Source organism: Carassius gibelio, chromosome B22 (assembly GCF_023724105.1).
Source record: "Carassius gibelio isolate Cgi1373 ecotype wild population from Czech Republic chromosome B22, carGib1.2-hapl.c, whole genome shotgun sequence".
Lineage (NCBI taxonomy): Eukaryota > Metazoa > Chordata > Actinopteri > Cypriniformes > Cyprinidae > Carassius > Carassius gibelio.
This window is the reverse complement of record NC_068417.1, coordinates 18,517,567-18,541,751: the sequence shown is the minus strand read 5'-3', so window position 1 is coordinate 18,541,751 and position 24,185 is coordinate 18,517,567. Positions and strand designations below refer to the sequence as shown.

The 24,185-nt window shown below is 35.4% G+C and overlaps 1 protein-coding gene across 11 annotated transcripts in view; it reads left to right on the top strand.

The window, feature by feature from the left end:
* The window catches only part of LOC127986815 (hemicentin-1), a 159,527-nt gene that overhangs the window by 120,605 nt on the left and 14,737 nt on the right, over positions 1 to 24,185 (top strand). For 5 of the 11 annotated variants that reach the window (XM_052589075.1, XM_052589074.1, XM_052589073.1 and 2 more), the window contains exons 5-6: positions 16,298 to 16,403; positions 20,133 to 20,456. In XM_052589075.1, coding sequence (XP_052445035.1) covers positions 16,298 to 16,403; positions 20,133 to 20,456 — 430 coding nt within the window. Of the gene's footprint in view, positions 1 to 14,740; positions 14,896 to 15,220; positions 15,256 to 15,450; positions 15,781 to 16,106; positions 16,404 to 20,128; positions 20,457 to 24,185 lie in introns of those variants that run through there. The other 6 variants (XM_052589077.1, XM_052589076.1, XM_052589071.1 and 3 more) reach the window with 6 other exon arrangements.

Sequence of the window (24,185 nt, the reverse complement as noted above, 5' to 3'; positions counted from 1 at the left end):
TGAGTTAAATAGCACAAAAAATAAGCTAAGTTTAAACAAATAGAAACAACAACAAAAAAATAACATTTCTTTAAGAAAAACAACACACTATGAACATTATGTTATGCATACCAGGCCAGTAGTTGGCGACTAAGAAACACAGCCCAAAAATGTAATTTACAAAGTCATGTTTTAGTTGATTACATGGAGATGATACAGGCATCATGTTCAAAAGCTCATGTTTTCAAGCTACCAAAACTGGAGACACCTGATGTTAACAAACAAAATCACTGCAGGAGAATAATCTAAATGTTGGTTACCATTACGGTGGTCAGTGTTTGCTGTAGTTGGGAACTTTACCCTTAACCTTTCAAACAACTTTTTTTGGTTGCTGTAATTGTGAGATTGCCGCTAGATAAGCCAATAAAGAGTAAGATCAGGTGGTGTTGTTTGTTTTGACAGCATTTGGTCTGGATTTCAGTTGTCCTATGTTTGAACAGCATAAGGTCTGGACATTAAAAAAAAAAAAAAAAAAGAAATTTTACTTAGGCACACAAACATCAAGAATCAGCCTGAGAATCTCAACAATGGTGACCATCAAAAATCTTGCTGCACTGCATTCTGGGTGCCACCAATCAAAACTAATTTATGGATCCCATCATGCTGTCTGTCACCATTCTTGAGAATCATATGCTGGTTCTTGATGTCACTTAGTGCCAAAGAGAAAGTTTCCCTTCTCCATCGCATTTTTTTTTCTTAATCAGAATTCTTAAACTCTGGATTTCACATAAAAATCCAGGTCTTCTATTGCATAATTACAGATGTTGCTTTAATGAAAGTCAATTTGTCTCCGAGAACAGACTCAATTTATAATGCTCAGGCCAAACAAATATTGTGCTAGATTATAACCAGGACCACCGCAATTCTGTCAGCAAATCTAGCTGTTATAATTCAGTTACAACAGGGGTACAAAATGTAACATTAAAAAGTCAAGGGTCAAGAGCCCAACTAAAGCAAACACTGACCACTATAATGGTAACCCTATAAATGTACCTTTTTTTCCTTCAGTGATTCTGTTTGTGAACCTTAGGTGTCTTCAATAACTTTTGGGGGACTGAAGACACAAACTTCTGAACATGATCCCTGTATCATATCTATTTAAGCAACAAAAATGTGAACATGTATAGTGTTTCATGATCCCAAACAACTGGCCTGGCATGTATAACATAGTATTCTTTAGCATAGTGTTTTTTGTTTCTTTGTTTTCAATAAAATCAATATTTTTGTGAAAATTGTAATTAATTTTTTCATGTTATTCTACTCATTTTGAATGGTTGGTTGTAACCATCTAATTTGATTATTAATAATTAACTATAAAGTGTTAAATTTAATTAATAATATTGAATGTAACATTTTAAACAATTTTATTGAGTAAATAAAGTGAATCATTTTTTACAGTGTGGAGAACAGTGGCTGTAATCCAGCAGAAGACTGGGATGTGGCACATGATAAACAGAGTCTTTGATTGTTTAACATTATTAATAATTTCATTGGCCAGATCCACATCTGTGAATCTTTTTCTGAAGTACTCCTCCTTTTGTGCATCATTGAATCCTTGTACTTCTGTCACGCGGTCAACACATTCGGGAGGAATCTTACTGGCAGCTGCTGGTCTGGTGGTGATCCAGATGAGAGCAGAAGGAAGCAGATTTCCCTTGATCAGGTTTGTGAGGAGAACATCCAGAGAGACTTGTGATGTTACATCACGACAAGTCTCATTACCCTCAAAGTTCAGAGGAAGACGACATTCATCCAAACCATCAAGGATGAACATTAATTTAAATTTATCATTTCTTGCAAGATTTAGTCCTTTTATCTCTGGGAAAAACTGATGTATAAGACTTGTCAAGCTTTGTGTTTCTTTCTCCTTTAAGTTAATTTCTCGAAATGCAAGAGGAAATATGAAAGTAATGTCCTTATTTTCTTTACCATCAGCCCAATCCACAATAAACTTTTGCACAGAGATGGATTTTCCGATGCCAGCAACTCCTGTTGTCAGTACAGTTCTGATCTCCTTGTCTTGTTCAGGTGCTTCAAACAAATTTTTGCATTCAACAGGAATCTCTCGTGATTCATGTCATCTATCAGCAGCCTGAACTTGTCCTACTTCATTTTGGGTATTAACTTGTTTACTAACACTCAGAGTCATACAGAGATCTGTGTAGATGTTCTTCAGAAGCTTGGAGTCACCGATCTTAGTAATTCCTTCAGATACAGATTGATATTTCTTCTTCAGGTTTGATTTTAGTGGTCGCTGATGAATGAGGACCAGCTCATCTAACACACAAACAAGAAGAAAAGAAAATATATTTATCAAGATATACACCATTTTATATTTTATAAATAACAATGACAGATTGTTATGCCTATGAACCCCTTACCTTGTAGAGCATCTGCAGCCTCAGCTTGATTCATATCATTCAGGAAAAAGAGTGTGATATCAAGAGCTGCTTCTTTGATATCACGCATCTCGTCTATAAAGTCCTGCACAAAGTACTGTGTATTCTCTCTATTTAATATTTTCTTAAACTTTTCCAGCTCATTCTTCATAAATACAATTATTTTTTTCTCAAGATCCTGAAAACAAATTAGGAAAAAAACTCACTTCCTACCTATACATTAAAAACATATTAAAATACAAACAATGTATGTAGGTACAAATGATAGGCAAGAAATGCACTCCAAGTTTCCCAGGACTAACAGAATAGACCATCAGCAAGGTAAAGTGCAGGTGAAAACAAACAATCAAACAGAGATACCAAATATTCTTGTATGAATCAAATCCAATAACTAACATGATTTTTGGTATCTTGGTTAATGTGCTTTTGTATTCACTGAAATTATTTTGTCACACAGGTGAAACGTCTACTATTTTATTTTTGAGTTGAAATTTAAATTAGGGATTCTTAGAATATCAGTTAAAAAAACTGTTTATATTAAGTAAAGTTTTAAAAAGTATTTACATAAATAAATGGAATCTGTACAGAAACCTATTAGTATATTAATTAATTGTAGCATTTATGAACTTCTACTTGCAGAGTTATGTGTTTTCACTATCCTCTTGGTTGTTAAAACGGACTTTAATACAGTTGCATATTAATTCCTCATGAACCTGATGTCTCAAATGTATGATATTTTTTAATGGAGCTGCATTTAACTTATATTTTCATTGTTATATGGATCACTGCACACAACCACTTTGCTTCAAAAAAAAAAAAAAACACATTACTTTGTTACAAAACTATGTTACTTTTTTTTTTTTACTTATTATTTTTTCAAATTCCACATTTTGGCAAAGTATATCCATTTATTTTGTAATTTATTGTGGTATATTGTGTTTTCACCTGTTGAGAAGAAAAGTTGCCAGTTCCACATCACTCTTCAATCCCTTCTGTGCTTTCAGAGCTTCCCACCGTGTAATTTCTGCACCAATATTTACTGTGGACTTATGTCCTTTGTTACTAAACCACGCACAAAAAGAAGATGATCACATAATAAATATCAGGTTGACAGCTGTTAATATCATATGATCAAACCATTGCTAAACCAGCTGCTCACTGCTACCTACAGTACTTTATTAGCACAGAAAAGTGGTTGATGGGAAATACAGTTTTATGATTAAAAAAAACAGAACACATGAAACACCTTTTGGAAGGTGATGGTGTTTTCTCACTGACGTTTGGTCTATGTCCCTTTGAATGGTCACTCTTTATAGACACAAAGCTGGTTACATGCAAGTCAGATCTTTCACTAATGAGAAAAAAAAACACACTAGGTACTTCAGTCATATTTAAAGAGGTCTTGTGTTGCAAACGAACTGTTCTGTACTTCCATGGTGAATGTATGAGCCCTAGTGGCTACCTGCATAACTAAATAAATATGTTCATTAAAGATGAACAGTTTGCGATACATTATGTTCTGTGATTCATTATTGTATTTAATCAAGTTCTAATACATACACAACAGTGAGAAAATAAAATCACTATAATGCAAAAGATATTAAATACCTTTTGTTAGTTGTTTTGTTTATATTGCAGTACAATGACAAATTTCAGCAAATCTTACAGAATCATGCATCTCGATTTAATTCTCTACAGTATGTTATGCATGATGACAGATTTGGCTTAATTTAGTAATAAACCATGGATCACTGTAAGATGGTTGGAGCAAGAGATGAAATACCTCTTGTTACATGGTGTTTTCTCACTGAAGTTCGGTACATCACCCTTTGAATGGTCACTCTTCACAGACACTGAGCTGAGCACATGAGAACCTGATCTTACACTAAAGACACAAAGAACAGAGAGAAAAAAATCTATTACTGGAGATTCTTCCAGCTACATAGTCAAGCATTCACATAACAGCTCACATATTCAAGTCACTGTATGAGCAAATAATCTACTGTACCTTCACTGTTGTATCACTCACTTTGATTATGGGGTTGGGGTTGAGATAGGCCTTGGCTTGTTTAATAATGTTGAAAAATATAATTAAATAATTAAACACTGTAAAATGCTTTGAGAAACTCATGAAATACCTCTTGTTACATTGTGTTTTCTCACGGAAGTTCGGTACATCTCCCTTTGAATGGTCACTCTTCACAGACACAGAACTAGACACATGAGAACCTGATCTTACTCTAATGACACAAAGAAAAAAAAATCAAGAAGTACAAGGGTTACTTCAGTCTCATTTGAAGATGAGTTGCAGATGATAATTAAATGCAGTATGACTGTATATTTATTGTATTATTTATTAAAGATATATCACATACAGTACAACACAGTGAAAGCATTAATGGTTTCAGTCTACATTGTCTTCATTAGAAAATTATTTGTGGCTTCACTGTACAGTACATAACAGTCATTGTATTAATACACTAAATATAAAAAAAGACATGAAGCTCTAAATTAAAAGCGTATACATTTAAATAGTATAAGCGTTAAAGAATGTAACAAAGCATGTACAATTCCTTCTGGTTTGTGATGGTGTTTCCTCACTAAACGACACACTTGAGCCTGATCTTTTACTAGCAACACAAGAGCAAAAATGATTTAGTCTTAGATATTTTGCAAATAAGTTTACAATTAGATACAAACACAGAATCTAATTGTGATAAACTACAATTACCAGCGACAGAGTGACAAACTATAATTTAACCGTGCATTAATAAATATTTCTCATCCGTTAAAGTAAAAAAAAAAAAAAAAAAAAAAAAAAAAAAAAAAACACAATACTGCAAATTTGAGAAGCAATACTGTAGGGCTTTATGATAAATGCTTACTTAAATACTTTCTAACAGTCTATGTGTGACCAACAATAACATAACATTTCACAGAAACATAAAATAACTTTTGGTAGATATTTTCCTCTCGCTGAAGTTCGGTCCATGACCTTTTGAATGGTTAATCTCCATAGACACAGAGCGGACCATATCAGAGGCTTATTTTTTTCTAATGCAAAAAATAATGTGATTGTGGTTTTCTAATTAAGTCCAATTAATTTCTCAAAGCACATCTCTCTGCATGCTATACTATACCCATTCATTATTATTTTTCACTCAGCTGCAAGGGAAGACATGAGCTAATTAGCTACTGAACACTACTCCAAGACTCGCCAACTGCAGTTAATTCTAACATTTCCCACATGAACATCAAAACTATTAACAGTCAGTGACATGTCTTAACAGCATTTTTATTGCCACAAAATAAATGATCAATACCGGATAATTATATCCTGCATCCCCTCATGGACTTTAGACTCTAACAAACATCATTTCCTACTTCTATAACAGTCACAAACGCTGAGTGTTAGTTATCCATTGACTCAGTATGACTGAGTTACAAGAGTATTCACTCCTTCTCACCACATCAGTGAGTTTCTTCTGATGCTTTTGGTTTAATTACTTTTAAGAAGTTTATGATCCGTAAATTTTCTCGGTGGCAAGTTTAATTGTAGTGAACCCAACATTTAGACAAAGATTTGACAAACAAACTGTGACTTTTTGTTGTCTATTTTTTTTTTTTTTTTTTAATGCATCACAGTTTATGCGTGATCAACATTGAGAAAAAACATAAAATAAATTTTGGAAGATGATGGGGTTTTCTCACTGAAGTCTGGTCCATCACCTTTTGAATGGTGACTTTTCACAGAGCCGGACACAAGTGAACCTGATCTTTCACTGACAAGAACAGAGAAATCACTATTAAAGGAGCTTCTTCAATCTCATCTGAAGAGCATTTGCTATTCTCATGACTATGAACAGAAGAATGTTTATGTGTAGTTTTCTGTTTAATCAGTCAAGTTCAATCACAGACACAGTGAGGGAATGTAAATAGGCCCAAACTGTCACTAATAATAACACAAAGGAGTTTTCTCAGTCTCATTTGAAAAGGCTTCATTCAGATGGTAATTAGATTAAGTACAATTTAACAAACTATAAGTTTGCATAATAATTTGTCTCCCATCAACAGCAATCACAATGCGTAAGGCATTTTTTTTTCTTTTTTTGAGAAAGTCTTAATCTCTAAAGTGTTATGATGAAGTCAAAAATTCAAAATTAAATACTTCCTAACACAGTCTATGTGTGACTTCCAATAAGAAACACATGAAATACCTTTTGGTAGATGTTTCCTCATTGAAAACTGGTATATCATCTTTCAACTGATCACTTTTTACAGACTCAGAGCTGGAAACCTCAGATCTTTCCCTAATGACACAAAGAGAAAGAGAAAGAGAAAGAAAAAGAGAAAAAAATATATTTTATGGCAGGAGATACTTATATGTTTGTTTGATTTTATCTTTTGACATGATAACAGTAACTTAATATTATTGTTGCTTTTAGTTTGACTGGATAAGGAGACGTCTCTTCTGGAACTTTTTTGATTTATTTATTTTACGTTACCACCACCAAACTGTCCTCAAATTTCATTTGGCAAACACTTTAATCCAAAGCAACACGCAATAAAGACACATTTTATCAGTTTGAAGACAAATATGATCGACTCTTCTGAGTTAGAGCAACACAAACCGGAACAGTGTAGGCGGGTTTGAATTTCATAGACTCTTATAGAGGAACACATACTTTTATCCCATTTTTCACCCATCTCTCTGAACTTTTATTATAAACACTTGGCTGTAGTGTACTACTGTACTGCAATACTGAAACTTAAGTAGTGTTTAAAATGATTCATTAAAAACAGACTCAGTCTTACCTCTGTTCCTCTGAGACACTCATCTCAGATGGAGAGTCCTTTCCTCGCTCCTCTGACATACTGAAGCTAAACTGCCATACAGGACAGTTATTTTTGTGTTGAAGACATTCAGCTGCTCAGCACAACCTGGATATGAGGTGAAAACAATGACACATTGTGAGTTGGCAACCAACAAGCTGTATAAAAAGAACACAGGCTCTGAAACTAATCTTAACGTTAATATTACATTAATTTCATATAAGGTAACCAAACAGTGTCAGGTTAAGATACAACTCTTCATAATATATAGCTGTAAATGTAGAAACATAACTACATAATTTTTAAATTATTTTAGCATTGCACATATTACAGAGGGGGAAACTGTACTTTCTGTGCAGTTTTATATATTTTGAACTCACTTTTAAGCAACAAATTAACAATTTTAACAGCATTAGATCATTACGTTACAATTTATTATATTAATTTCAATTGCTCCCACAATGGCTGAATATATAAATGTAGCTATTGAGCTAAGTGAACTGAAATACTCTATTTAATCACAGCTGATTTATTACATTCTCTTTTAACACAAATTAAACAACAACAATTAAGCAACATTCACCACGTGATTGCCCGCCTAACTGGGAAGTTAGAATACTTTAGATATCACATCATCAAGAAAATAAAAAGAGGGATTTAGAAAATAAAAAATACCCCGTAATACATTATTTGAAAAAAAATATATATTAACTGTTTATTCACATATCTCTAACTGTAATCAAGGGCGTCTTAAAACTTACTTGCAGTAGTACGGTCTTCAGCAACCTGAACGCTGCAGGATGCTTTCTATTTCTCCCCTTTACGACCCTTGCACGTGGTGTGATTCGCGCCAATTCGTTTCATTTATGATCCCTCCTGTGTGTGACCTTTGTTCATGGTTAAGCATTAACTGGCTGTTTCAACATTCTTATGTTGCCTTGAAGTTCAAAAATGCAGCACATTTGAGTCTTGAATTCAATTGATCTTTACCAAGTTAATATCATTCTGTCGGCTTAATCAATTTGCATATGAGAGGTGATGTTGTAATTCTTATACAGGCTATATTGTATTCTAATTAAATATTTTATTTTATAATAAATAATATATATGAATAATATGAATGAATCCATCTCTCATAATCCCCGGTTGCTATGGTCATGCAGGTTTGTTTGCGCATTAAATGGATGTTGTTCCCTCAACATAACATTGTGAGGCCATGATATAAGGATGTCATTACCTTGACAAAATGATCTTGTGGCCACGACATAATATAACTGTTACATACCTGGACTCATTTAGTGTGTTTTTGCCCCTGTGACCCAGTTTCTGTCTTCCGTATTTGGTTTGATTAGTTCCCAGGTGTGTCTATTCTATTCCCCATATGTTCCATGTCCCTGTTAATTTAGTTATTCCATCCACCTGTGTTTCCCCATTATCCCAGGTACTTAAACCTTGTTCTTTCAGTTCTGTTTTGTCGGGTCTACTTGCTACTTACGTGTGTCTTCCTCTGTGATCCATGTTTGGATAATGCCTATGTTGGATATAATAAAGCCTTATTTCGTTTATTCCTTGGCTCCATGTTCCTTCCGGCAGCGTAAACTGTAACAATAACGTTCCCACAAGTTAATATGACATTCCCACAATAACAATAACACATAAAATACATGTGTAGATTCAGTCAAGTAATAAAGTTTACCCTCTTCAAAAGAATGCTGTTGAACTGAATTTATGGGGCATTTGCTAAAATAACCATTAACAGCAATACATTGGATCTGTATGATGTGCATGAAAGGGGCATGTGTTACTATAACGAACACTGCGTGTTTTCTTTCAAAATTATCATTGGCTGGTAGAAATACAAAAATAGGTTACATAGTTTTTATGGAAAAATGAAGATAAGGTAAAGGTGTGAATAATTTCATTTTAGACAGATAACAGTAATTTGACTAATGAAAATAAAGCCCTAAGAGAACTGTTGTGCATCTTTGATCAACAGCAGCATTTCATTAATGAATCCACGTTTTTAAATGAATTGGTTGAATCAATGATTCAATTAACCATTCATAAAGGCAGTCACTTGCTTCGTTTCTGAATGAATCAGCTGTTTGTACAAACTGCTGACTGAATTAATGATTAAATGACTCTCTGACTTAAGACACATACAAGGCCTTGTTTTGGGTCAAAACAGGGGGGAAAACTCCAATGTAGAGGAGTCTCTCTCTCTCTCTCTCTCAGTGTGCATACAATTTCCTGACAAAAATGAAGAAATTACTGTCAATGATTTTTAATGATAATAATTTATAATAAATCCTTAGACCTTTCTAAAAAGAATTATAGGCTAGCTATAAGCCTGCAGTTTTCTGTAAAATATATGAATAATAGTCATTATCATTATAACTTTGTTTAATGTTTTTATTTAGTTACTATTATATTTTAATCAGAATTATTAGTAGTCATACTGATATATAAAAACAAAATTGTTTGGTCAAATTGTGCAGATCTACAAACAGGCACAGTAAACTTAAAGGGGGGGGGGGGGGGGGTGGAATGCTATTTCATGCATACTGAGTTTTTTACACTGTTAAAGAGCTGGATTCCCATGCTAAACATGGATAAAGTTTCAAAAATTAAGTTGTATGTTTGAAGGAGCATTTCTGTTCCAAAAATACTCCTTCCTGTTTGTCACAAGTTTCGGAAAGTTTTTTTCGAGTATGGCTCTGTGTGACGTTAGATGGAGCGGAATTTCCTTATATGGGTCCTAAGGGCACGTCTGCCGGAAGAGCACGCTCCCGTATAGCACAGCACTGAGAGCACAACAGACATTCACTGATCAGAGCGAGAGCGTCGCGAAATGTCACAAAAGAAGTGTATTTTTAGTTGCCAGAGCAAGACAACCCTGCACAGATTACCAAAGAAAAAACAGCATTAAGGGACCAGTGGATGGAGTTTATTTTTACAGAGCATCAACGGAGTTGTGCAAGTGTTTGTGTTTGTTCCCTGCATTTTGAAGATGCTTGTTTTACAAACAAGGCCCAGGTTGACGCTGTATTTTCACATCGTTTATTTCTTAAGGATAATGCAATCCCAACGAAAAAGGGTCACGATCGTGTGTTGGAAATATCTCTGCCTCCTTGTTAGTGCTTCCGCCTCCCATGCCGGAGACCCGGGTTCGAGCCCCGCTCGGAGCGAGTCGTTGCTGCTGCTGTTCTCGTTCAGTTTCAGCCTCGGGATCTGATTCTGGATCATAAATAAACGGCTGAATCTGACTGTAAGCCATGGTTTGTTTTGGATGATGGTTTTTTCCTCAAGGTAATGTCACAGCTTCCAAACGCTCTCAACGCAAAAGCCTACTGGCGCTCGTGATTCTTTAGCTCCGCCACACGTCACACCTCCAGTCGGTCGTGTTTTTCTGGGAAAAATCGGTACAGACTATCTTTCTCTTATGAATATAATAAAACTAAAGACTTTTTGGAGTTATGAAGGATGCAGTACTACTCTATAGGTACTCAAGATTAACAGCATATTGAGTGTGAACGAGCATTTCACCCCCCCCCCCCCCCCCTTTAATGTTCCCTTTCAAGGTAACCTTGAACTGCATCCTCTAGGGGTCGCTATGGGGAACACCTCGTTGTGACCGTTTAGGTGAAGAACACGCACGCAGTGTCTTTGAGGAGGCAATCTGCATGCATTGTGAACATGTTTTCAATTAAAAAAAGGACTCTCTTTCCGAGGAAGAAAGAAAAGGACCCGCTGCTGCTGAGGCACAGAGGAGAATGAGCTTGTGGGAATTACAGATGGATCTACCTAAGTGATTTAGAGAGGAACTTTCCCTTTCACGCTCGTCAGCAGTGGATAAGAGAGAGCCTCAGGAGAATGATGTTATATCTTTAACACTTTCTGATACCGAGGTCCGTGCTCTGCTGGATTTTTACCCAGAAAAAGCAGGAGATGTTTGAGGATGCCGAAAAAGCTGAGTCAGAGCCTTCTCAATCCTCCTTCCCTGTGTATGTAGAGCTGTTGAATTTTATGAATCGCGCCACGGCAAAGTTTGACTTGCCATGGAATTGTGCTAACAAGGGGACGGCGTGAGGCCACTACGACAAGCAGCAGCAGGTCAAGCTGTGGCTTCATTACACACGATGACGGTGCTTGAAGCATATCAAGCACCGAGCATCGAGAAGAAAAGTCTTTCTTCTCGATGCTCAGGTTTGCCTTCTGAACTTTTCAGTCCATTGAAAGGGTAATCGAGAAATTCAGGGAGTCGAAGGCGCGCTCCACTGCTTTCAGATCCTTCGTTCCACAGAGGTCCAGGTCTGATCCCGAACAACATATGGGTCCTAGTCTATAGGCACAGAAGGCTACTGTCGCGACTCATGCTCCTCCACCTGCTGGCAATATCGGTAAAAAGAATCGTGGGTCACGGGGAGGTAGGCAAGACCTGAGAGATGTGATTCAGATGAGGCATCAGCATTCTAGTCCGAATCAGAGCGATGCTTACTATCTACTCGTTCTCTTTGGGGTTTTTTTCATCTGTGCTTATTCCTTCCATTCCTAATTCCCTTGTAACCACCAGATCTCCACCTGACCAAGGCTATGTGGGAACTTCTTGCAAACAGTGTCCTATGCTGGAACTATGATGTTTCGGTTGGTTTCATATTCATACCAACTTACTGATGGTCCAGACTAAAGGGAGTCGCTGGAGTGGGGCTCCAGCGCAAGAACCAGGGTGTGCCAGTATGGTCAATTCTATATGTACTTTTAGAATGATGCTAATAGACTCAAGAGTGTTCCTGAGGCTCAGTGATGGAGCATTGCATTAACAACGGAAAAGGTCATGGGTTTAATTCCCAGGGAACACACATACTGGTAAAACGTATAGCCTGAATGTACTGTAAGTCGCTTTAAATAAAAGCGTTTGCTGAATGCATAAATGTAAATTTAAGACAAAATCGCATATACTCTATATAATCTATATAATAATGAGTTAATAAAGGTAATCTCTTAAGTGGACCATTGACACTCCTAATTGAGATTGTAGATAAAGTGTCCAATGGTCTACTTGAGAGATAGGTGGCGGTAATGCACTTATAAGTCTGCGAGCCACAATAAAGCAAGAAGAAGAAAAAGATGTCTTGCTGCTGTGAAGCTCATTCACAAGAGTTCTAGCAGGTTGAACATTGTGTTGATCAGAGGTAAGATCTATCTATCTATCTATCTATCTATCTATATATATATATATATATATATATATATATATATATATATATATACTTTTCAGTTTTTTGCACAGACTGATCGTTTTGTGTCTGTACACATCAATGTATCATCACAAGATGCAGGGTTTAATTTGGATTTGATTGTGGATGTTTTTTTTTTTTATCTTTTACTCTTTTACTTTTAGATTCTGTTACCATTTCCATGCATTGTACAACTGAGAGACTGTAACAAATGAAGTTAAAAATTATAATTTGTGTTCTACTGAAGAAACAAAGTCACCTACATCCTGAATGCCCTGAGGGAGCAGATAAACATCAAATTTTCATTTTTGGGTGAACTATCCCTTCAAGACCCGCTACTTTGTGACTTTTACAGTACATTACGATAAACAGCTTATATAACTTTGTTTTAATGTCACTTACTGATACTTGCTTTCCCTTCAGCCATATAATTGTTAGGGTCTTTGGAAACACTTTATTTTGATTTTCCCTTTTGAGCATTCTTTTGACAATAACTAACATTGCATTTACTGTACATGTCAACTTACTCTCTTTAGAGTATTAGTAGACTGTTTGATTAATATAGGCTAACTCTTTATTGTGATGGTCTCCAAACTTTGCAAGTAGCCTCCATGTCAACTTATTCTAACCCTAATCCTTCAAGTCTACTAATACCCTACTAATAGTCTAATGAGAGTTAGTAGATAAGAAAAATGCTACTTACAGTCAACAGAATGTGTTAAAGGGACAATTAAAATAAAGTGAAACCGTGTCTTCATTTAAAATAAACCATAAATAGGCCAGAAGTCTAAATGGAGTTGTGTTGTGATCTAGTGGTTATTTTGTGTACTGTAAAACAACAAGAAGGTAATTTATTTGCTAATTTCATGCATTATTTAATATTTTTTTTTAATTAACTTTGATTTTCTGAAGTGAAGTTGAGATCAACTGAAAAACAAGTGTTTTAGTATCAAGGGGTACCAACAGAGTCTGGACAGGCCCTGATCTGGAGAGTACATATTTGTCTGAACTAAGGCCTTCATGGAGAAATCTATCTGATAGCAGTTCACTGGTTTGAAAATAGTATGATGACAGCATTAAATTATGATATTGTTCTTATTTCATTTTCACACAAACACACAGTGATGAACACAGTCAAAGACTATCAGACTAAGAAATCTGACCCTGAATACTGGAGCACCACAGTGGTGTCCCAAACTCTGTCCTGGATTCACTTTTTACCCATGACTTAATTTCTACCCACAGCTCAGATTCCCTCATTAAAATGTGCAGAGGACACAACAGTGATCAGTGCTGGGACAGTCATATGTGAAGAGATCTGAAACATAGATCCCCATACCAGCATTAATCATGGGACATGTTTGTGTATGGCAGTTTTCTTTTTACAGTGCTCTGATTGAAAGGGGATTTTTATGATCAGTGGTTGGAATTAATCATGTGGCATGAAGACTACCAACTGAATTATAAGCACAAACACTGCCCTGCCATCGATTTATTTGTTACTACCTTAATTACATAGTTACAGTCACAACAATCTGTAGAAGCTATCAGCGCTATATACCCAGATAGCAACATAGTGTTGGTCCAGATCCGGCCAGACCTGGGCCAAAACTGCTTGCTGCCTGGGTAACCATAGCATACTGAATAGAGTTTAATTAATGGGTAAAAGTTTATGTTGTCTTTTAATTATGTCTAATTAATTATGGTGTTCTGTATGGTAAAGTACAGTACTTAAAAAATATGCATAACTTTGACATTTTTGTAAACTGACAGTTGATGCTCATATGACTATTTTATTAATTTAATATTGGTCTGCCCTACATAATCACCTTTAATCAGTTTTCTGGGCCCAGAAAAAAAAACACTTATGACATAAAAAGAGGACTGTTATCTTCTGAATCATTAAAAGATGTCTTTTTTTCATTCGATGTTTTTTTCATTAACTTTTTATGTTTAATAGCGCTTTATTATCGCTTGTGAAGTTGCTATTAATTGTCCAAATACATTTTTTTTAATAACTAAATTTGTTGCTAGGTGTCTTTTAAAATAAATAAATAAAAAGTTAGAGTAGTCTGAAAAGTTGCTAAATCTTGCAGTAATTTGTCAACATTGACAATCGTGTCCTAGCCACATCAGATCATTCCCAAGCGCATTAAAGCTTTAAACCTTATTTGAACAGATTAGGCTTTCCCCACCAAGCCCCGCCCCCTATCGCCATCACTGCTGCTTGGGATTGGAAGACCGAGCCCCGAGACCCCGCCCAGAAACAAAGTTCAGAGACACGGATCATCTATTGATTAAAACCCCTGTAAATCTTTATTAGCCTGAACTCAACAGCAACATGAATAATCATATTTTCATCTTTCTTTTATCTTTGCTTCTCGGCGGTAAGTCTTTAATACTTTCGGTTTCGTTTTAAGGACCGTTAGAAAATGCGTTTGTTTTCTTATTATGTGATGTACTAACTTTACCATCCGTCTGTTTTCTTAGAAAAATAATTAATATGGTCAATGTACAGCAAACCATGGTTCGTTTTTTGGTTACCATGGTTTATCTATAGCAATAGTAACCGTTTGTTTATTTATTTATTTGTAAAATCATGGTCATTTTTTACGTTTGGTAGTTTTGATCTCATAAATTATTATTATTATTATTATTATTATCATTACTACTATGTAATTCTTGTTAATGTCCTGAAAACGTTTTCTTCAGCCATGTATTCTGGGTTCGAAAATGTCTGCTGGAAGGTAATATGCCATTAATACAATTTTAACATAACTTAGTTTTAGTATTTATAGAAAAAGAGAGGGACAAAGACCAATGACTGAAAAAAAAAAAAAAAAAAAAAAAAAATATGGAAAAATATTTTCAGTCAGCACCTCAACACACAGCTGTCTTTTACTGTATGTACTGTACAAATAAGATCTGTTATTGTACTTCAGGTGTGTTTGGTGCAGATGAAGTGAAGTCAGTGTCAGTGATGGAGGGAGATTCTGTCACTCTACACACTCATGATACTGATATACAGAGAATAGGTTCGATCACGTGGAGTTTTGGACCTAAAGACATTATCATCACTAAAATCAACCGAAAGAACAATGTGGTAATGATATTTAATGATAGTGCTGATGGGAGATTCAGAGACAGACTGAAGCTGGATCAGACTGGATCTCTGATCATCACAAACACCAGAAGCACAGACTCTGGACTTTATAAAGTACACAGCAGCAGATCAGAGACGCCGCTCAACACATTCAGTCTCACTGTCTACGGTGAGTAGAAAATATATTGAGTGTATATATGAGTGTATAAAAATATAAGACTTGCTTAATTTCTTTGATATTTTAAATAATTGTAAACTTAAAAATAAATAATGTTAAAATAAAAGTTAAAAAAGTATTTTTGCTTAAAAATATTAATTGTATCATTAATTATCAGTATTTAACATAATAACACTGGATTCTCTGATTATGTATTTATGCAATGACTATGAATAAGAATCGGGACTGACACAGACACACTCAACACATTAAATCCCTGACAAATAACAGCTCTGTTGTTTATTAATTTATTTTTGTTTTATTCTCATGTTTTCCAGCTCCTCTGCCCGTTCCTGTCATTACCAGAGACTCTTCACAATGTTCTTCTTCATCATTACAGCAGAATTGTTCATTGTTGTGTTCAGTTGTGAATGTGAGTGCTGTGACTCTCTCCTGGTACAAAGGAAACAGTTTATTGTCCAGCATCAGTGTGTCTGATCTCAGCATCAGTCTCTCTCTTCCTCTTGAGGTGGAATATCAGGATAAAAACAGCTACAGCTGTGTGTTGAACAACCCCATCACAAACCAGACTCAACATCTGGACATCAGTGAAGTCTGTCAGCCATGTGCACCAGGTACACTAGTTAACTATGGAAGCATATGGGTAGCATTATTCAATTTGGGATGTAATATGCAAAATGACAATGCAATATGTAAAATGGCAATGCATTTCTGTATTTACATTTACATTTTCCAATACATTTGTGCAACGTTTGGTGCAAAATGAAAATGAAAATTAAATTACATAATTTTCATTTGCCATTTACTACACCAGTTTTAATATGTAAAATGAATATTAATTTTAACGCTTTATAAGTTGCAAAATTAAAATGAAAATGTATTACAGAAATGATTAGATATGTCTAAACATGTTAAAGCAAAAACTGTGGCAAAATGATCATTTAAATGCTATTTTTCTTAATTGCATTAACACTCACAGTCAAGACACTTACGATTGCATTTTCATTCGGTGTCCCGCAATAAATGTAGCAAAATTCAATGTGCACATTGAAAATGCATTCCGAGCCGATCACGTGTCCCCGCCCTCGCGCCACGTCAATCATTGTGTGAACAAGGCGGGGCTTACAGAAGGTCAGAGACTCAAATCTCAAGGAGCGGATTCAAGTGAGACAAGATGGACAAGACAGTTGGTCCGTGTGTGTTTTGATCATTTCGGTTTATGGCTTCAATATTTCATTCGCACTTGTGGGCGGAGCTGAAACGCTGCTTTCATCTGATTGGTCGAATCGGATCGGTTTTCATCTGACAGCCTTCAGCTCTGTCTTTTCATTCTTTCAGACAGAATAAGAGTCAGTGCGAGTGAAGCACTGTAATGTCTGAAACTACGCTCACTGTTAATTAGCATAATATTTGAATCAGATGTAGCTGGGCAAATTCGTGCTGCTGAGACCTTCAAATTATTTCTAGGTTGTAGTATTGTATGAATATTGTCCCACTGATAAATACAGTGCAAATAGTTCTGTCCCTTTGGATAACAGTGAAGTGGAAATAAAAATCAACAATAGACTGAACAGTTCCATGTCTGTAACATTTACCACTCTCATCTTTTAAGTCATAAGGCACTAGGTATGTGTGTGTGTGTGTGACATTAATAAATAATTGTAAAAATGAATAGTTACATTTCTAAATAAAAATAGTAAAATTAGCTCTATGCTGCTCAGTGCTCCTGTAGCCTACCCCAGAGCGCCCTCTCGCGGCTGTAGACGGTAATGTTTTCTCTTGGTCCTGAATAAATGCGACTTATAGTCCAGTGAGATTTATATGTTTTTTTCCTCGTCATGACGTATTTTTGGACTGATGTAACTTATACCGAAAAATACAGTTAACATTATTATTATTATTTATTATGAGAGTAATTGACGCAGACTAGAACTTTAATGCTTCACCCAATTCAGCTCAGATCTTCAGACTCGTCTGACTAGTGTTGCTTGTATAACTGGCCAGACTTACCTTCCCAAAAAATCCTATTTAATTTTATTTCATAAATTTAACTATATTTATTTCCACTTCACTGTTATCCAAAGGGACAGAACTATTTGCACTGTTTTTATCAGTGGGACAATATTCATACAATACTACGACCTAGAAATAATTTGCAGGTCTCAGCAGCACAAATTATGTGCCCAGATACATCTGATTCAAATATCATGCTAATTTACAGTGAGTGTAGTTTCAGACATTACAGTGCTTCACTCGCACTGACTCTTATTCTGTCTGAAAGATTGACAAGACCCAGCTGAAGGTGGAGCGATTACACCAATCAGATGAAAGCAGCGTTTCAGCTCCGCCCACAAGTGCGAATGAAATATTGAAGCCATAAACCGAAATGATCAAAACACACACGGACCAACTGTCTTGTCCATCTTGTCTCACTTGAATCCGCTCCTTGAGATTTGAGTCTCTGACCTTCTGTAAGCCCCGCCTTGTTCACACAATGATTGACGTGGCGCGAGGGCGGGGACACGTGATCGGCTCGGAATGCATTTTCAATGTGCACATTGAATTTTGCTACATTTATTGCGGGACACCGAATGAAAATGCAATCGTAAGTGTCTTGACTGTGAGTGTTAATGCAATTAAGAAAAATAGCATTTAAATGATCATTTTGCCACAGTTTTTGCTTTAACATGTTTAGACATATCTAATCATTTCTGTAATACATTTTCATTTTAATTTTGCAACTTATAAAGCGTTAAAATTAATATTCATTTTACATATTAAAACTGGTGTAGTAAATGGCAAATGAAAATTATGTAATTTAATTTTCATTTTCATTTTGCACCAAACGTTGCACAAATGTATTGGAAAATGTAAATGTAAATACAGAAATGCATTGCCATTTTACATATTGCATTGTCATTTTGCATATTACATCCCAAATTGAATAATGCTACCCATATGCTTCCATAGTTAACTCTGTCACATTTCTTTTTTCTTTTCACATGATCTACATGGTTTGATAGGTATACAGTAGTCTATGTACTTTTAATGAATAATATACATGTGGCATAACAATATATAGGCTTAGATTAAATTATCACTAGTAGCGACTAAATCACCCCTGGCTGAACACCTGGGGAAATACCAATCAACAAAAAGGTACGAAGCTCGTTCATTCCATCAAAATCACCTGAACCATGAGGCATGGATACATATCAAATGAAGCTTTATTACATTACAAATAAAACTGAAGCCACGACAATAAAGAAAGGAATCAATTAGGTTAAATAAAAATAAAAAATCTACTAACTGAGTCGAGGTTTCCCAGAAAGTGGGCAGGCCGAGCATTGAGCATCAAACCGCCCACAATAAGACAGCCCCTCTGAGAATGAAATCTAACAAACACCCACACACACTAATAACATCGCAAAATAACATCGCAGATGTGAGAAGTTTCATGTTTAGTCACGAGGAGGCGCTCCAGGATCCTCATCTGCTTCAAAAGACCAGACTAGAACCAGAGCTCTAAATAAAAAATAAAAACAAGACCCTCTGATCCTGTTTTGTTCAAGTTAGAATTATTTAGTCTGTTAAATCCAGGTTTAACTATTGAAACCTTTTGAAAAAGAAACAGTTGTGTTAAATTATTAGGACGTTTTCCCTTTAGACCACAGGAACGGTGTTCTGATTGGTTGTCTGTACTCTGGTGGGCGTGGCTACAGTGTTGTGAGGTCAACATCAGTCCTTTACTGAAGAATCAGACATTCTGACGTCAGAACACTAGGAGGAGATGATGATGCGCTTTAACAAGCCTCAGATGATAATATGTATAAAAAAAAAAAAAAAAAAAAAAAAAAAAAGGATCTGTAATAAAATTTAAAAAAAATATGCTAAATAAATTTGCTATTTTTGTATATTGCCGTCATCCACCCTAAAATATTATTTAAGAGTACAGTCATTTATTGAGCACTTATTGATTAAATATATTTGACAAATCATCTCAATTCAGTTTGCTAGTTGTCTTTGTAGACTTTGCAATTGTCTACAAAGAAATCAAAATAATAATAGCCTAATGAAAAATACAGAATTAAATAAAGCCTGGGGTGAGTTTTAGAGAGATTGAGACAGTGGATTTCCATCATGTGTGTGTTTTCTTGCTGTACAATAAAAAATAATAAAAAATAGCCCAACATACATGATATATTTCTTTGATACTAAATATATTACCTTTCTATTTGAGGATTGATAGTAGGTTATAAATACCTTTATTAATCAGTTTTTCTGAACATATGATTACGTAGTATTTCTATCACTTCATCTCTCTGTTCCTTTATGTTCTTCAGGTGTGTTTGATGTTGATGGAGTGAAGTCAGTGTCAGTGATGGAGGGAGATTCTGTCACTTTAAACACTGATGATACTGAAACGCAAAGAGATGATGAGATAACGTGGAGATTTGGACAAATTCTCTTAGCTAAAATCAACAAACGCCACAATAAGAGCAGGTTTTATAATGATAGTGCTGATGGGAGATTCAGAGACAGACTGAAGCTGGATCAGACTGGATCTCTGATCATCACAAACACCAGAAGCACAGACTCTGGACTTTATAAAGTATACAGCAGCAGATCAGAGACGCCGCTCAACACATTCAGTCTCACTGTCTACGGTGAGTAGAAAATTATAAATAAGTCTTGCTTTATTTCTTTGATATTTTACATGATTGCAATCTTAAAAATAAATGGTGAGTAGAAAATTAAAAATATAACTTGTAGGTAGGGAACGACCGATATGCATTTTTCAGGGCCGATGCCGATACCGATTATTACAGATCAAGGAGACCGATAACCGATATTTTGAACCGGTATGTGTCTAGTGTAAAAATGAAAATTAATGTCAAAATTAAGAATAAAAAGGCTTCTGACAAAGACTTTAATTCTGAGAACTGTTCATAATAACAACATTAATATAAATAATAACAACAAACATAAAAAGTGCTGGGAGCATCCATCAGCAGCATTCTGTAAACTAAGTAAAACTTGCATCCATCAGCAGCATTCTATAAAAGTACCACTCATACTCACAACATTTTTACATGTATTGCACACTGCCTGCCCTGGTGTTCGTTGAGTGTAGTACTCCCACACTGCATTTCTAAATGTTGTCTTCTTCTGTGAATGCATCTACAATGAGGGTAAGATAAAGAGAGAGTTAAAAGTGGGACCACAGTATGTTTCATGATTAAGCCTATGGATATTTTACTACAGCTAAACAGCTTAGGGAAAGGGAAGTATTGGCATCAATAATTTACATGTTAGAAATGTGCAATAGCTTAATCTCTCATAATTATTTTCTGATGAATAAAACATAGCCTAAAATAATAGAGGTGACTACTCAATTAATAGTCTAATGCACATCAATGGATTAACTAAAAAAGCACACACATATACACACACACACACACACACACGTATATATATATATATATATATATATATATATATATATATATATATATATATATATATATAACCCCTGTGTTACGTCTTCTGCCTAATATACTCTCTCGGACACCGTCAGGTTTGTGGTAACAGCAGGTTTATTCCACATCTGCATTTATGACAAAGGAAAACAGTGTTGAGTAGTCATCTCATGTGGATAAACAGCGCATGATCTTTCTCAAGGGAAATCCTCCATTACTTTGAGGATTACCCATATGTACTACTCTTAAAGCTCTACACAAAATTAAAATACAGTTTGACATATTGATCGTATAGTGAATTTAAACTCAAACAAAATAATTAAAACACATCAAATTATCCCTCTTAATCTTGCAAGGAGGAAAACAACAAAATGTAATTGCACAGATTTCCTACAGTTACCTTTACATTTTATGTTAACAGTCACTTATGTCTAAACAATCATGTAACTTCGTTACAATTCAACATACTGGAGGCAGACAAACAGCATAAAATACCTCAATCATATGTTCAAACATTACAACACTTTCTATCAACATATGGTCACATACCTGCATTTATGACAAAGGAAAACAGTGTTGAGTAGTCATCTCATGTGGATAAACAGCGCATGATCTTTCTGGAAAGACGGCATCATTTTAAAGTTAGCTTGCTATACTTGAGAGACTTTCTATCGGCTATAAAACACATAATCTAGCTTAACTTTTACATGCTTTTAAAGTGAGTTAACACTGTTTAGTCCACGGACATTCATAGACACGTTACCTCAAGGGAAATCCTCCATTACTTTGAGGATTACCCATAATCCTTCGTCATTACTAGCGTTCGCTGCAGGTACACTTTGTGACAGTAGGTGGCACCATACTCACATTTAGTAGGATTTAACCTGAACCTTTTTAACTATGTTACACACACATATATATATATATATATATATGTGTGTGTGTGTGTGTGTGTGTGTGTGTGTGTGTGTGTGTGTGTGTGTGTGTTATATTTAGCCTTTTATTTGCAACCCAGGATTGCATTAAAATCACACACAACCCATATTGTAATAGTGTTTTATTTTTATTTATTTATTTTTTTTGATGTGTAAATGTTTGTTTGACTGTTTATCACGGCGATACAAACTAGGAAGTATACAGGACAGCGTCATCCAGAAACGTGCAATGTGAGATTATTGACAATTTACGTTATTAGCATAGGGTTATTAGTCAAATGAGAGAGCGCGGTCGCGGAGATAACTAAATCAGTAATAGGGAGCTCGCGTCGCGTCAGGGCGTCAGAGCTCGCGCTTGATGCCCTTTCAGCTCTTCAAAATTGCATAATGGTAATTCTGAATCTGTATGATAAATTATTTTGCAATCATGTTAGAATAAAGCAATATTTATCCAAATATGCGCAATTTTTTTGACTATAGAGGAACGGACTCTATTCAGCGAAGCTATGTGAACAACACACAAAAAAAGCAGCAGACGTGAGTGAATTCATTCGTGTTGATAATCTATTCACAATAACATTAAGTTGGCCGAATGGTGAGAGAAGTAGGTTTTAGTTTCACTATCTCAGCACTGATGTGATGATCCGTTAAAGCATATCACTGCAATGACGGACATTGACCGGGAATTCACAGTATAATAACTGAACGGGGCTTGTCATCATAAATCGATTATATTTGTTTTGCAACTTCAGTGTAGTGATTTATTGCAACTTCAGGAACGTTTACTGCATTCTTACCTTCGAGAGATAACTTATTGATGTGTGATGATGATCACTGAAGCAGCTCCTGTGCTTTCGGTGTGAGAACGGAACATTTTCCAGCAGCGCCAGCCGTATTGATTGGCCAGGCTCGTGACTCCTAACAAATCAGACGGACGATGGGCGGGGCTTAGTCTAGGCCACAGAGCGGTGCGCTCTGACTGAGGTGGCTGCAAAAAATAACCATGGTTTTATTATAGTAAAACTGTAGTAACCCATGGTTTTTTGGCGTGTTGACTACCATTTGTATAACCACAGATTTACTACAAATACCATGGTTAAACTATGGTTAATTTAGCAAAACCATGGTTTTTTGGTTTTATTTGTAGTAAAACCATGGTTAATTTTCATAAGGGTGGATCAGTGCCAGATTGCGCATTTCAAAATAAAATGGTTTTATAGGCAAATCGGTTTTGAAAATGGCCGATGCCGATAACAATAAAAATGCTTAATATCGGCGCCGATAATCGGCCACGTCGATAATCGGTCGACCCCTACTTGTAGGCCTTTACTGAGTCATATTCATGCTTTAATATCTGACATAATATTAATAGTGTTAATATATAATAAAAATATAAAATAAGTATTAAAATGATAGTGAAAATCTTAGTGAAAGATGTTTGCTTCTAAATACCTTGCTAATAAATAAATGTATTAAAATGATAATTAGTAACACAATGATCAGCATTTAACAAATAGCATTTTCTTGTCTGATTATGAAATGAGACAGACACACTCAAAGCATCACTGACACGGCTCTGTTGTTTATTAATTTATTTTTCTCTTATTCTCATGTTTCCAGCACCTCTGCCCAAATTAAGCCAGAACCTGACGGAACCCGTCGGGTCTGATAGGGGTCCCGTCAGGTTCGGGCAGATCTTATGCTCTATAATGTATAGCCTGAATGCCCTGTAAGTCGCTTTAGATAAAAGCGTCTGCTGAATGTATAAATGTAAATTTAATACAAAATCGCTCATACTCTGTATAACTCTCAATCAGTATGATCAGCTATTAACTCGTTAATAATGAGTTAATAAAGGTAATCTCTTAAGTGGACCATTGACACTCCTAATTGAGATTGTAGATAGAGTGTCCAATGGTCTTCTTGAAAGATAGGTGGCGGTAATGCACTTATAAGTCTTTCTTCATTTCAAGTAAGTGTT